We start from the raw sequence: 12,872 nt of genomic DNA, 5'->3' as shown, positions 1-12,872 counted from the left end.
TTTGCCAGCGCTTAACTTAAAACGCGCTGGCAAAACGACGTCGTGGGGGTAAGCGACTTAATTAATTTCGTCGCTTATCCCCTCGACCTAATCGCCCCTCCTCCTTTCTTCCCCAATTTTCTTTTCTCCTTTTCTCTTTTCTCCCTCCATCTCTGTCGCACCCCCTCTGTCCTATATTTCTTCCCCAAGTTTTCTTTTCGTTTGGGCAGCGGCAGTTCCAAATCAACGGCCTCTGGATCTGACGGAGGAGAACGTGAGAAAGGCACTGGTGGACGCTTGGTTGGAGCTGGCGCAGATCTTCGACGCTTCCGTGAGCATTACAGGTTTGCGAGATTCTCAATTTCTCATTATTTTATTTTCTGACTTTGTTTACTTTGTTTAATAGCTTTCTCTTCGATTTGATTTTCTGACTTTGTTTACTTTGTTTAATAGCTTTCAAAGTGGAAGTAATAAGTTCCAATCGATGTTTGAGGAAATTAATCAAGAGTTATACCCTGGATGTACATCAATTTCCTCGCTAACCTTCTTGGTTAAATTAATGCATATCAAAGTACTCAATCATTGGAGTAATAAGTCATCGATATGCTATTGCAGTTATTGAAAGAAGTTTTTCCTAATGGTTCTAAAATTCCAGAATCTTCTTATGGTGCAAAGAAGATGATGTGTGACCTAGGTTTAGGATATGAAAGTATACATGCTTGCAAAAATGATTGTATGCTATTTTGGAAAGAAAATGCGCAAGTAGATAGATGTCCACAGTGTAATGAATCTCGTTACAAAATTAAGAAGAGTAAAGGAAAGAAAATACCGCACAAAATATTGAGACATTTTCCATTGAAGCCGAGACTAGAAAGATTATTTCTGTCAAAACATACTGGTAGAGACATGAGATGGCATATGGAAAAGAGAAAACACATAGAAGAAGTTCTAAGACATCCAGCAGATGCTGAGGCTTGGAAACATTTTGATAGACAATATCTCTGGTTTGCAAAAGATCCAAGAAATGTTAGATTAGCATTGGCCACAGATGGATTCAATCCATTTGGCAATATGGGAACGACCTACAGCACGTGGCCAGTAATGTTGGTTCCATACAACTTGCCACCATGGAAATGTATGAAAGAAGCATATATTTTCATGTCGTTACTCATACCAGGGCCAAAGGCTCCAGGAAAGGAGATAGATATTTACTTACAACCATTGATAGATGAGTTGATGGAGTTGTGGAGTAGTGGCTTTGAGACGTATGATGCTTGCAGTGGTCAGAACTTTCGACTCCATGCAGCTTTGATGTGGACAATCAATGACTTTCCTGCATATGGCAATTTCTCGGGATGGAGTACGAAAGGATATAAGGCATGTCCAATTTGTAACGAAGACGTTACATCTGCCCCATTGCATAGTAAAATATGCTATATGGGACATCGTCGATTCTTGCATAAAGATCATCCCTGGCGTAAAATAAACAGTATAATGGAGAAACCGAACATAGACTTGCACAAGATATAGATGTAGTACAAGACGAAATAGAGGATGAGGACGAGGACGAGGACGAAGATGAATATGATGAAACAACATCGTCGGATGAAATGGATGATGACTCTGACATTGATGAGTAATTCAATATGGTATATTATATGTTTTGTTAGTTTATAATTTTTATTTCGGACTAATCCTAACAACTTGTATTCTGTTTTCTTATTTTCATTATGTGGACAGAATGTCATCAGACAGTGAAGGTGAGGATACCATCGCTGGAATCACACGAGCTCAAGGGGAAACTCGTGGCGAATTCTTGTTACGAGTCGTAAATCGAGTTGGAAAAATCAAGCTGGAATGGACGGAGCAACAGGGTAGACCAGTTGGACCTGGGTCAGCTTCGTTTAACAGCGAGATAGGCTATTTGGCACGCAACTATATTGATGCGAAGCGTGCAAAGAAAAAGGAGATAACGATCCTAGAGACTAATAAAATCATTCAGATGTTGCTGGTAACTTATGTTGTATTTGTTGACCACTAATAATTGAATATGTTGTTAACTTGTTTTAATGACTACGTTTTGTAGGAGAAGTTTGCTGTCGATATATCTCAGCCACATGTGCATAGATATATTTTATACGAGATTGGAACTCGATTCAAAGATTATCGAGCGAAACTACATCGCCATTACAAAAAATCACGTGATCCAGCACGTGCTCGCCAAAAGCCGTATAAAGACATAAAACAAGAACACTGGAACATATTGTGTGATAGATGGGAATCTCCTGCATGGAAGGTAACTAATATATGATCTTAATTCTTTGTTATCAGTTTATAAGTATCATTTCTTAACTAAACATGTAATTTTGTAGGAAAAATCTGCCAGAAATAAGATGGCACGTAGTAAATTGAGGTTCAATCATCGAGGTGGACCAAAACCATTTCAGTGTCATCGAGAAGATTCGGTATGAACCAAATAATTTATTTGAATTGTATTGCTACTTTAGATTTTAGGTTCTTACTATTTTTACTACAACTTAACAATTTTTTTTAATAGAGAAAAGAAGATGGGACATATTTAAGTCCCATTCATATATTCTTCAATATGCATTATTCGGAGGAAAAAGGTTGGATTAATGAGGAAGCGAGGAATTCGTATGTACGTATTCGTTTAATTTTGTCATACTTAAAGTATTGATGTAAGATATATATATCTTAAAGCTCTTAACGACACATTTATTTTTTTTAGGAAGAAATGATTACCTTAAAGGCATATCATGCTTCTCAAGGAGACGAAAAAACAGAAGAAGAAATCATGGAGACGGTCCTTGGGAGAAGATCAAACTATATAATAGGAATGAGATATGGACCGAAACCCACCAGAAACAAAGGATCATCATCAAAATACTCTGATGAATATGTGGAGTCATTAGAGGATCGTCTTCACAAGCATGAGGAAGAATTGGCAACTCAACGAAAAGCGAACGAAGACCAACAAATTGCCACCCAAGAACAAATACAAAAAGCATTGGAGGCTCGAAGCCAGGAGTTTAACAGGAAACTTCTCGAAATGCAACAAATGTTTCTTTCGGGGTGAGGAAGTTCATCGAATAGTAAGGTATGTCGTGAAATTAGTTTCTTCATGTTATGGTTATGTGCTCAAGTGTTAAAACTTTTGAGAGTATATCTTCTAGATTATGTTTGTCTGAAGTATGATATGTTTTATGTATGATATTGAGAATGTCTGATTTTCTTTGGAATATATACCTTTGGAGTACGTCTAAGTTTATCTGGAACTCTGTTTTGGAATGTTTGGTTGGAGAGTAAAAGATTTTGTGACGTTCCTGACATTGGGGGGGGGGGGGGTGGATAATATTGAATAAGTGTTATAATTTAAATGGTTGATCTCGTGTGATTTTTAGGAGAGGAAGATATGGGTGGGTGTTATGCGTTTACGTGTGTATTGAGTATGTATGCTTTTCTTTGGAATATATTTTACCTTTGGAATATGTCTGAGTTTATCTAAAGCTTTGTTTTGAAACGTTTGGTTGGAGTGGAAATAAGTTTGTGACGTTGGTGACATCGGGGGAGGGAATAAGTTTTAAAAAGTGTTCTAAATTTAATTGTTGATCTCATGTGATAATTTTTTTGGGAGGAAGATATGGGTTAGTGGTTATTATGCCTTTATGTGTTTGGTATTGTGACATTGGATGGGTATATGTGACATTGGGTTATAAGTTTATGTGTTTGGTATTGTAACAAAAAGGGGCGGGTTTGTGGCATTTGATGTATTTGGTATTTATTATGCATTTCGTTGTTGTGTTTACTATCATGTTAGTTAGTTTAGTTTATTGGTTTGATTTTATTTATTCATGTAGAATCTACTTTTATACTTATACTACAAAAATAATTGATACAATTCTTTGTGCAGGATTGATGCTACAAGGATGGTGGAGGCTTGGACGTTGGAGAGGATTATTTCGTTAGATGCTTGACGTTATTTTTCTTTTGTACTCTAATTTTATAATAACACACTTTGCAATGTTATGAATGATAAAATTGTTCAAAGATATTTGCTATATTTTGAAAATTTAGCAAAAAATTTTAAGGTCAAATTTTGTTATTATGGAAAAAGTATATTAAACAAATTTTGGATGAGAAATAAAGAAAACAATGAAATGCATTGTTTTGGTCGTGAAAATTTAGGATTGAGATTTAGGATTGAAATGTTAAAATATTTGTATGGAAATCGTGAAAATTTAGGATTGAAATTTAGGATTGAAATTTAGAATTGAAATTTAGCATTGAAATTAGGAAAGAAGAAAACAATGAAATAATATTATTAATACAAAAAAACAAAAGCGACGAATAACAAGGCGACGAAACGTTTTGGTCGCTTTACTAGTGACGAAACGTGTTTCGTCGCCTGCCAAGAGAGGGGGCGACGAAACCCTGCTTTCGTCGCTTCGCTGGCGACGAAAAACGTTTCGTTGCTAATTGAGCGACGAAATGAAAACGTCGCTTAGGCGACATTTTACTGTTTCGTCGCTGAAACCGTTCAGCGACACGGAATCAGCGACGAAACTAGCGACATAGTCCGTTTCGTCGCTAAAAAGTATCAGCGACGAAATTTAGGCTTCAGCGACTAAAAATTTTCGTCGCTGAATGTCTAGAATTTTGTTGTGATTCATCAAAAAGGATATGCCTAGAGATATAAAGCCGACTAGATTGAGATAAGCACTTATATTCTTTGTGCAAATTGCTAATCTAAGAAACAAACAAGGAGTAGACCTTGGCTGAATTTAAAGGTTATTATAGGATCTTAAGGAGGGAAAACAGACATATCCAACCACTTAAAGAAATTGATAATCAGGTTTAAATTTAAAAAGAAACTCTATTGGAGATACCGTAGTAGGCAAATTGTTGATTAAGTAAACCGATGGAGAGAAGGCACCATCCCAAAATTCAAGAGGCAACAAGGACAGAGAAATGACAGTCAAACCCATATTAACAATTTGAGATACCATTCTACTGTGATGTGTATGGACAAGTAACACGATGTTCAATGACATTGGATTGGAGAAAAGGAAGAAAAGAACGAAATTCCCCAACCCCATCTGTCTGTAAACGAAGAATAGAGCAACCTAAATCTTTTCTACTTGAATTTTGAAAGTGAGAAAGGCTTTGAAAGCATTAGATTTATTTTGAAGAAAATAAATCCAGGTATATCTTGAATATACATCTACAAAGTTAATCCAATACTTGTAAGTCATTTCTTGATGATTTGAAAGACAGGCCCCAAACATCAGCCTCAACAAGTTGGAGAAAAGCATAAATACTATGTTTTGAAGGAGAGAGGAAGATTATGACCTTTGCCAATTGCGCAAGCATGACAAAGAGAATTTTTATTAGACTTAGCAGGAATATTACAAGCATGAAGAATATGATTGACAATAGCATTACGAGAATGGCCTAATCTACGATGCCAAGTCTCAAAAATTGAAGAATTACAAGTATTAGAACTGAAAGTCATATGAGATACCGATGCATTATTCATAGATGGAGCAGAATGGTGATTAGAAGATGTTGAAGAGAGAGTACGAGGAACGGAGTTGGGATGAGCCTTTTCCAACACAAACTGATATAACCCTTTATACACACCTTCCTTTGAAGTTGAGTTTGGTCAGTTGAAATATCCTTCACAAAACAAACATGGGGATGAAACTGAAAAAAGGCATGGTTATCTTGAGCAAACTGACGCACACTAATAAGTTTATTTTTTTTGTAATTAAAGGTACATGAAGAAGGTTGTTGAGGTGAAAGACATCATTATTAGAAGGAGAAGACAAAAAGGAGATTTCAGTGTGTAAAACTTTCAAACTTGTTCCATTGCCAACTTTGACTCTATTTTCACTAGAATATTATGAACCAGTAGCAAGATTATTAACGTTGTTTGTAACATGATTTGTGGCCCTCTGGATACTAGTTGGTATTAGTATTGAGATCATTTGATAACATCATGGCTACCATATTATTCCCAAGGGCAAAAGAAAAATTTGATGGCTGGGTAGAATTGCCATGGTGAGGCATTTGTTCACCAACAACTTGATAAGAATGTTCAAAATGGAAATAACATCTCCAAGATGTGTGATCGAATTTGCCACAGATTTGACATTGAGGCTTGCTATTACTATTCCAATTTTTACGGAACTTACATTATTAAAGTTGTCTCGCCCCTGGTTGTTATTTCGTTGGAGAACTCCATTAGAATTGGATTTTTTTTTATTTATTTTGAGATTCAACTACAAGATTAACTAAGGGAGTACTACCCTAAGGATTTATTGAATTTTTGTTCTTCCTGCTTTCTTGAGTCAACAACAAAGAATATACTTCTTGTAAAGTCAAAGGACGTGATTTAACACTGATAACAGAAACCTATCAAATTCAGCCACAAACCAGCAAGAATATGCATAATATGATAATTTTTGAAGATCTTTTGACCCACTGCTGTAAAAGAATTTCAGAATTTCACTGTTAAAGAATCAATGAGATTCTTAACCTTGGAAAAATAATATTTCAAGCTAAGTCCTCTTTTCTTTTGATTTCTAACTTGGATTATAATTCCATGATTTTAGCTAAGCTTATAGATGCAAATAGATATTATCAAGAATGGCCCAAACCTTTTTTGCCGAATTATAATCAATCATCTCACCAAGAATGTCTTCATTTATCGATCCAAAGAGCCAAGATGTGATGATTTTGTCGTGCCGCTTCCAAGTTAGAAATTTTGAATTTTCTATTTTGGTGGTCGATTGAGTTTCTCCTGAACCCATTTTTGTTTCAATGAATGCTGGTGGCATCAGGATCAATGGGTTTCTCCATGCCATATCCCTCTAAAGCAGTACGAATTTGTAGCTTCCACAAAAGAAAATTTCCATCTTTGATTTTTACAGTCTTGAAGTGATTGTCTGAGTGATCAGATTTTGTAGTACTAGTTCAGAGAATTCTTCAGTAAAATGAGTTATTGTAGTTGTTCAAAGTAGGACTTTGTCGCAAGATTAAGGCTGTGATACCATCATAAAATTCTGTAACTGATCAAATAAAATAAACAACTAATTTCCTTATTCAATGATACTAATAAAAAATAATAAGGTTACTAAGAAACCCTATTGCTAAAACTAGACACTAACGGAAAAATAACGGTTCAACTAAAGCTTAACAAAAAAAAAAATAATAATTCCAACTAAAGCTCAACAAAAGTAAAGAACAATTTCTGCTACAAATGCATTAATTTATAATAATAAAAATAAAGGTTCAATGATCTAACAAAAAGCACCATCAAAATATCAAGCTAGCATCATTGGTGATTCTTTTCAAACAACGACATGCATATGTTCCAGCCAATTCATCCATTATTCAAATTCCTAGTTCCTACAAATACAAGGACAATAAATCAGTATCATGAAACTATGGTAGTCATGCTCTTAACGGGGAAACCCTCATTGTGACCAATATTTCCAAAATTAGCGGAATGACTAGGAGTGGTAGATGTTATAAGCCTGAAGCACTAAAACATCACAAATCGATGAGCAGCAAACATTTCAAACTGAAAAAGGAAAGGATATGAATCTCTAGCAAAGTGAAACACACATTAATAAGGTAAAATTGGCTGAATGTGGTATTTAATTTGATAGTTATAAGTCTTTTAATTTCATGGTCTTTTCATATTTTTTGTCGGTTATGTGTCTTTTCGTTTTCTTCAGAGTTACACGTCTTTTCATTTAAATGTCCTTTAATTTCTAGTAAGGCCCTTTCATTTGCTTGAGAACTTTTCATATGATTGGCTAAGTGACTCTATAAATGCATGTTTGTGGCCTTTGTAAAATGAGAATATAGAATTTAGGTGTAATGAAATGAGCATTACAGTCCTTCTCTTAGCCAAGAGCTCATGTATTTTGCAATCTCGTGATAACTTACATGTTAGGATCATTCAAGTGGTGTTGATCATATCTCCTGTGGAGTGATTCGAATATGAATTTAGAAACAAGTTTTATCTACTCTTGATATATTGATAATCAAGATAATTTGTACTTAAAATTTTCCTTAGGTTGATTCCATAATTGTTGTTGGGGTTTTTGGGATTTGAGGCAGCACTAAAAATAAAAGTCGAAGTAAGTTAATAGAGTTGTTACATGAATACTATAACGTGTTTGCTTGGCCTTATCAAGATATATCAAAACTAGATATGAGTATAGACACACATCGTTTGCAATTAAATAATGGATGTGGACCATTCCGTCCAAAATTGAGGGAATTAAAGCCAGGTATGTAGTTAAAGATCAAAGAAGAAGTGAAAAAGCAACTTGATGCAAGTTTTCTTCATGTAAACAAATGCCTTGAGTGGGTTGCATATATCATACATGTTTCCAAGAAATATGGAAAAGTTAGGATATGTGTACATTATAGAGATTTGAATCGAGCAAGTTGTAAAGACAATATTCCTTTACCACATATTGACGTTTTGGTTATAACATGATTGGGTTTTCAACATTTTTCCTTTATGGATGGTTTTGTTGGATACAACCAAATTAAGTTGCACCTGAGGATCAAAAAAATATAACTTTTAGTACATTGTGGGGAACATTTTGATATAAGGTCATGCCTTTCGGTTTAAAAAAAACGTTGGGGCAACATATCACAGGGCCATGATTTCATTATTTATTAACTTGATGCATAAAGAAATTGATGTACATGTCGACGATATAATTGCAAAGTCGCCCTGGAGAAGAGCATGTTAGCATATTACACAAGTTGTTTGAACGTTTGAGAAAGTCCCAACTTAAGTTGAATCCATCAAAATGCATTTTTGGAGATTGTTTTGGAAAATTGTTAGGCTTTATTGTGAGTCCATAAACAATCAAGGTGGACTCAAACAAAGTCAAAGCTATAGTTGAAACAAAACCTCCTAAAATTTAAAAAAAAAAAAGGTTAGGAGCTTCCTCAGAATATTAAATTATATAGTGTTAACGATTTTAACAACTCTTATGCAAGGATACACAAATCGCATAGCAAGTAATAAAAAGATCGAATCCACATAAATTGTGTAACTAAACACTTCAACTTTCACTCAAGAAATGGAAAAAAAAAACATGAGATATTTTTGGATAATCGCTACTTTGCAAATAAGATAAAAGTGCATTAAAAATTAATAAAATAGATTGAAAAGTATCAAACCCTGAACACAAGCACAAGAACGGATAAGTGAAAACGGATATTCAAATGTAAAGAAAAGAGGGGGGGGGGGGGGGTTGTGTTCCTGTTACTATGATGTTACTAAACGATGTTCCAACAACAAGGTTGTAAAACTATTGGCCAAACAGACACGACATCTTCCAGATTCCCCATATTTCGACGATAGTCCAAAGCTCATTTGAACCAACGATATATCACAACAATTTAAAGCCATTTTATGTGAGTCTTATCCCTAAGTATCCGTGCTCTATGCTCAAAGATAGATCTAATACAAGTTACAGTTATTTCTCCCTATTACGATCTTCTGAAAGCTAATAAAGAGTTCGCAGCCTCATTAATGTATTTAGTTGCTTAACTCTATAACAAAGAAGAGGGAAGAAGAAAATACCGTTCACTGTATCAACTCCCTTTTTATCTTCCTCGGATTCCTCACGAACAAAATGTAAGAATCTTCTCTTCTTTCTTATGTTGTTCTTGTTGGCTTTTATGCTCTAGTATCGTGGTTTGTAAACGTAAAACAAATATTTATTCAATAAAGTTGTTATTGAAGTTCTTTTTAAAATTGCATTAACCTAAATCCAATAAACTAACATTTGAGGATATGTCATATATAACTGGAACAATATATAATTGAAATACAATATATAATTGATATACATGGTATATATTTGATATACAGTATATAATTAATATACGGTATATATTCAATATACAAGTGGATAATGTACCAGTAATAACCTAAAGGGTCTATAGTATATGAGTAACGTTGGGTACCTTATCCTGATAACACTACGAATATGACCCACTTTGTAATAGTTACAAGCGACTTAATCTAAATCATTCATGTGGAGACATACGAGTGGGAGTATCCTATGCAATGAGCTCGTATAAGACCAGACCGCGAAATAATTAATCTTTTGTTGTAATACTGTTAACTAATAGATTATTATTTCATAGGAAGACTAGGTAACGCAATCTCAATCCTGAGTGAGTTATGGAATCCTGCTTATAAGGGATCGTTCTTTGATTTGTATGAGTGAGAGTGGCCCGAGTCGCTGACTCAATGTTCCTACCATTTTGGGGATGAGACTAAATGGGGTAGGGGTGTCCAAAAAACCCGATGACCTGAGCAACCAAACAACCCAACGGTTCGTTGGGTTGGGTTAGAAAATTTTTCGGGTTGGGTTGGGTTTGATTTTTTTAAAATTAAAAATTTGGTTCGGTTCACGAGTTATAAGGTTTTTTTCGGTTCAACTCGAACCGAACTGAACCACCATTAAATTTAAAATATATATATGTATATATGTATATTTTTTCTTTTTTTAATAATTATAGTTTTTTTTGTTAGCCGCCTCCTCCCTTTATCTTCTTTTCCTCTCTTTCATCTTCTCACTCCCTCCCCCTCGTCTCCCTTCCCTAATATTTCACTCATCTTCTCCCCCTCTCTCGTGTTCCTCCCTTGTCTCCCTTCCTTCATCTCCGCTCATATTCTTCTCCTCTCTCTCAGTCGCCGTTCGATCGAAGAGGTCCAAGCCAAGCGAGAAAGCTGTAATACATGACGAAGTCGACTAGGGGGTAGAAGTTGCCTTAGGGTTTGGGATCTAAATTGGTAGAAGGATCGAGGTAGATCTGATAGTCTCTACGAATCGTGGTTGTTGGAGATGGCATCGCTGTGGTTGTCTTCTCACTCCTTCCTCCCCTCTAGTCTTTCATCTCCCAACTCCCTCCCTTCTAGTCTCCTATCTCCCATTTTCTGCACGAAATTTCTTAGCAACCCAATAAACAAACCCAACCCAACCCAAAAATATAAGGGTTGGGTTGGGTTGGGTTGCAGAGTATGTACAGGTCTTTCAGGTAACAAATTTGATCAGCCCGATTTTTTGGGTTGGTCCCTAAAACCCCTCTAACCTAACTCAACCCAACCCATGAACACCCCTAGAGTGGAGAGTTGTGAACATAACTACACAAGATGGAATTCACTCGTTCCCAACTTTAGGGTAAGTAGATGAGTGTTCTCTTAAGTGCTGACTTTGGAATTTGAACAGACGACCCACCCTCTCATTGACCCGAGATGGACTTCTATTTAATGGTTCGACCATAAACAGGTTTGTTCATTAGAGGATCATTGGTACTTAAGGAGAAAGAGGTAACTCAGGGGTAAAACAATAATTTGACCCATCTGAAGTTACGAACACTCATGAAGGATTGACTTACTATTAATTGTCAATATCCATGGATGCAAAATATTCTACACCATAAAGAGTGCAATTGTGGGTCTTTAGTGTAGTCACCCACAATTAACGAATGTTGGTTATTTTGGTTAATGAGTTTAATGATTTAATATCGTATCGTTAGAGCTTTCGATCTTTAGGTCCATTAAACCCCCTACAAGCTAGTAACAGGTAAAACAAGGATCAAGACTTATGAAAGAATTACTATTAAACCATTGATGCATCTTCTATTCATGTTATGCAGATCTTTCTTTTACTCTGATACCAAACTGACACGACCTGCAATAAACACCTACTAGCTCTAAGACAAGCCGCGCTGACCACAGACCCCCAACCAACTACCAAGTCTATAGTCAACTTCTTACTAAATTTTAAAGACTAATTTAGATTATTCTTCAACATATAAAACATAAAGTGTAACATAATTCAGTTCAGAAATAACTATTCGGCCACGACTTCTAAACATGTTGTACAACCTCAAAAGGTACAACTACTCCATTACAAGTCATTCTAAATGTACATACAATGTGATATGCAAGTTCTGAGACGATGAGTGGCAGAAACTGGTCGGCTATCTCTTTAAAACTCAGGTACAGCCTGGTGGAGAAAAACAATGATAAAGAGTGAGCTAGGAAGCTCTGAGTGGCAATTTAATAAGAAAATAGTTTCGTAAAACTTCTTCCATAAAATAACTGAAATTTCAGCTCTTATAATAAACTTCTTTAAACTGAAATAATAAGCTTTTTCCTATAAAATTTCGTATAACTTGTAACAACATATACTTTCTAAAAACACTTTCTAAATACATATCAAATATCTTCTTTCAAACCTAAAACGGTTAAGAAAACTCAACACCACATATGTATCCACATTCTATTATGGTCTATCGACGCAGAGTAATCTCAATATGCAAAGCAGAATAATTTTATTTCTGGTCTACTGGCATAGAGTAATCTCAATATACACAGCAAAATATTTCTCTCAACGCACGGAGTAAAATGATCCCAAAGACCTTCTATTTTTGGGTATAGTATAGAAACACATTCATATGCCATACGAGTAATCACCTGGATACAATAATATAGTGGTTTGAAAACTATTCTCAATCTCATAAATTGTTCTAAAATTATTTCCTTCTTCTTTCTAACAACATTTCTTTCTCAAATCACTTCTAAACATATTTCTTTCTAACCATGCACAACAGTTTCTCAGAAAATCATAAAGTATTTTAAAATTCTCAAAAACATTCATAAATTCTCAAAAACATTTCTAAATTCTCAACAAACCCAATTTCTCAGCAAAAATGATAAAACATACATAATATATATTTTCTTGAAGTTCTATAATAGATATCTTAAAATTATTTAGTAAAATAACCACTCACAAATTCCAATAATAATATCCAAAATG

General features: G+C 34.9%; 1 protein-coding gene across 1 annotated transcript; it reads left to right on the top strand.

Annotated features, from left to right (window-relative positions):
- The first annotated feature begins 447 nt into the window (after positions 1 to 447).
- LOC111025525 (uncharacterized) lies at positions 448 to 4,039 on the top strand. Its single transcript, XM_088120609.1, has 6 exons — positions 448 to 1,990; positions 2,066 to 2,275; positions 2,352 to 2,444; positions 2,537 to 2,638; positions 2,729 to 3,097; positions 3,911 to 4,039. The coding sequence occupies exons 1-5, from the start codon at positions 1,721 to 1,723 to the stop codon at positions 3,074 to 3,076; spliced, it is 1,023 nt and encodes a 340-aa protein (XP_087976735.1). The 5' UTR covers positions 448 to 1,720; the 3' UTR covers positions 3,077 to 3,097; positions 3,911 to 4,039.
- The last annotated feature ends 8,833 nt before the right edge of the window (positions 4,040 to 12,872 follow it).

This window comes from Momordica charantia (assembly GCF_013281855.1).
Source record: "Momordica charantia cultivar OHB3-1 chromosome 2 unlocalized genomic scaffold, Mcharantia_2.0 BLBB01000002.1, whole genome shotgun sequence".
Taxonomy (NCBI): domain Eukaryota; kingdom Viridiplantae; phylum Streptophyta; class Magnoliopsida; order Cucurbitales; family Cucurbitaceae; genus Momordica; species Momordica charantia.
The sequence above is the reverse complement of the archived record's forward strand: the minus strand, read 5'-3'. Positions and strand labels throughout refer to the sequence as shown.

Excerpts from the sequence above, each read along its gene's own strand:
- LOC111025525 (XM_088120609.1), top strand. The coding sequence starts at position 1,721 with ATGTCATCAGACAGTGAAGGTGAGGATACCATCGCTGGAATCACACGA. Across the intron at positions 2,276-2,351 it reads GGGAATCTCCTGCATGGAAG|GAAAAATCTGCCAGAAATAA; the intron begins GTAACTAATATA and ends GTAATTTTGTAG. Across the intron at positions 2,639-2,728 it reads AGGAAGCGAGGAATTCGTAT|GAAGAAATGATTACCTTAAA; the intron begins GTACGTATTCGT and ends TATTTTTTTTAG.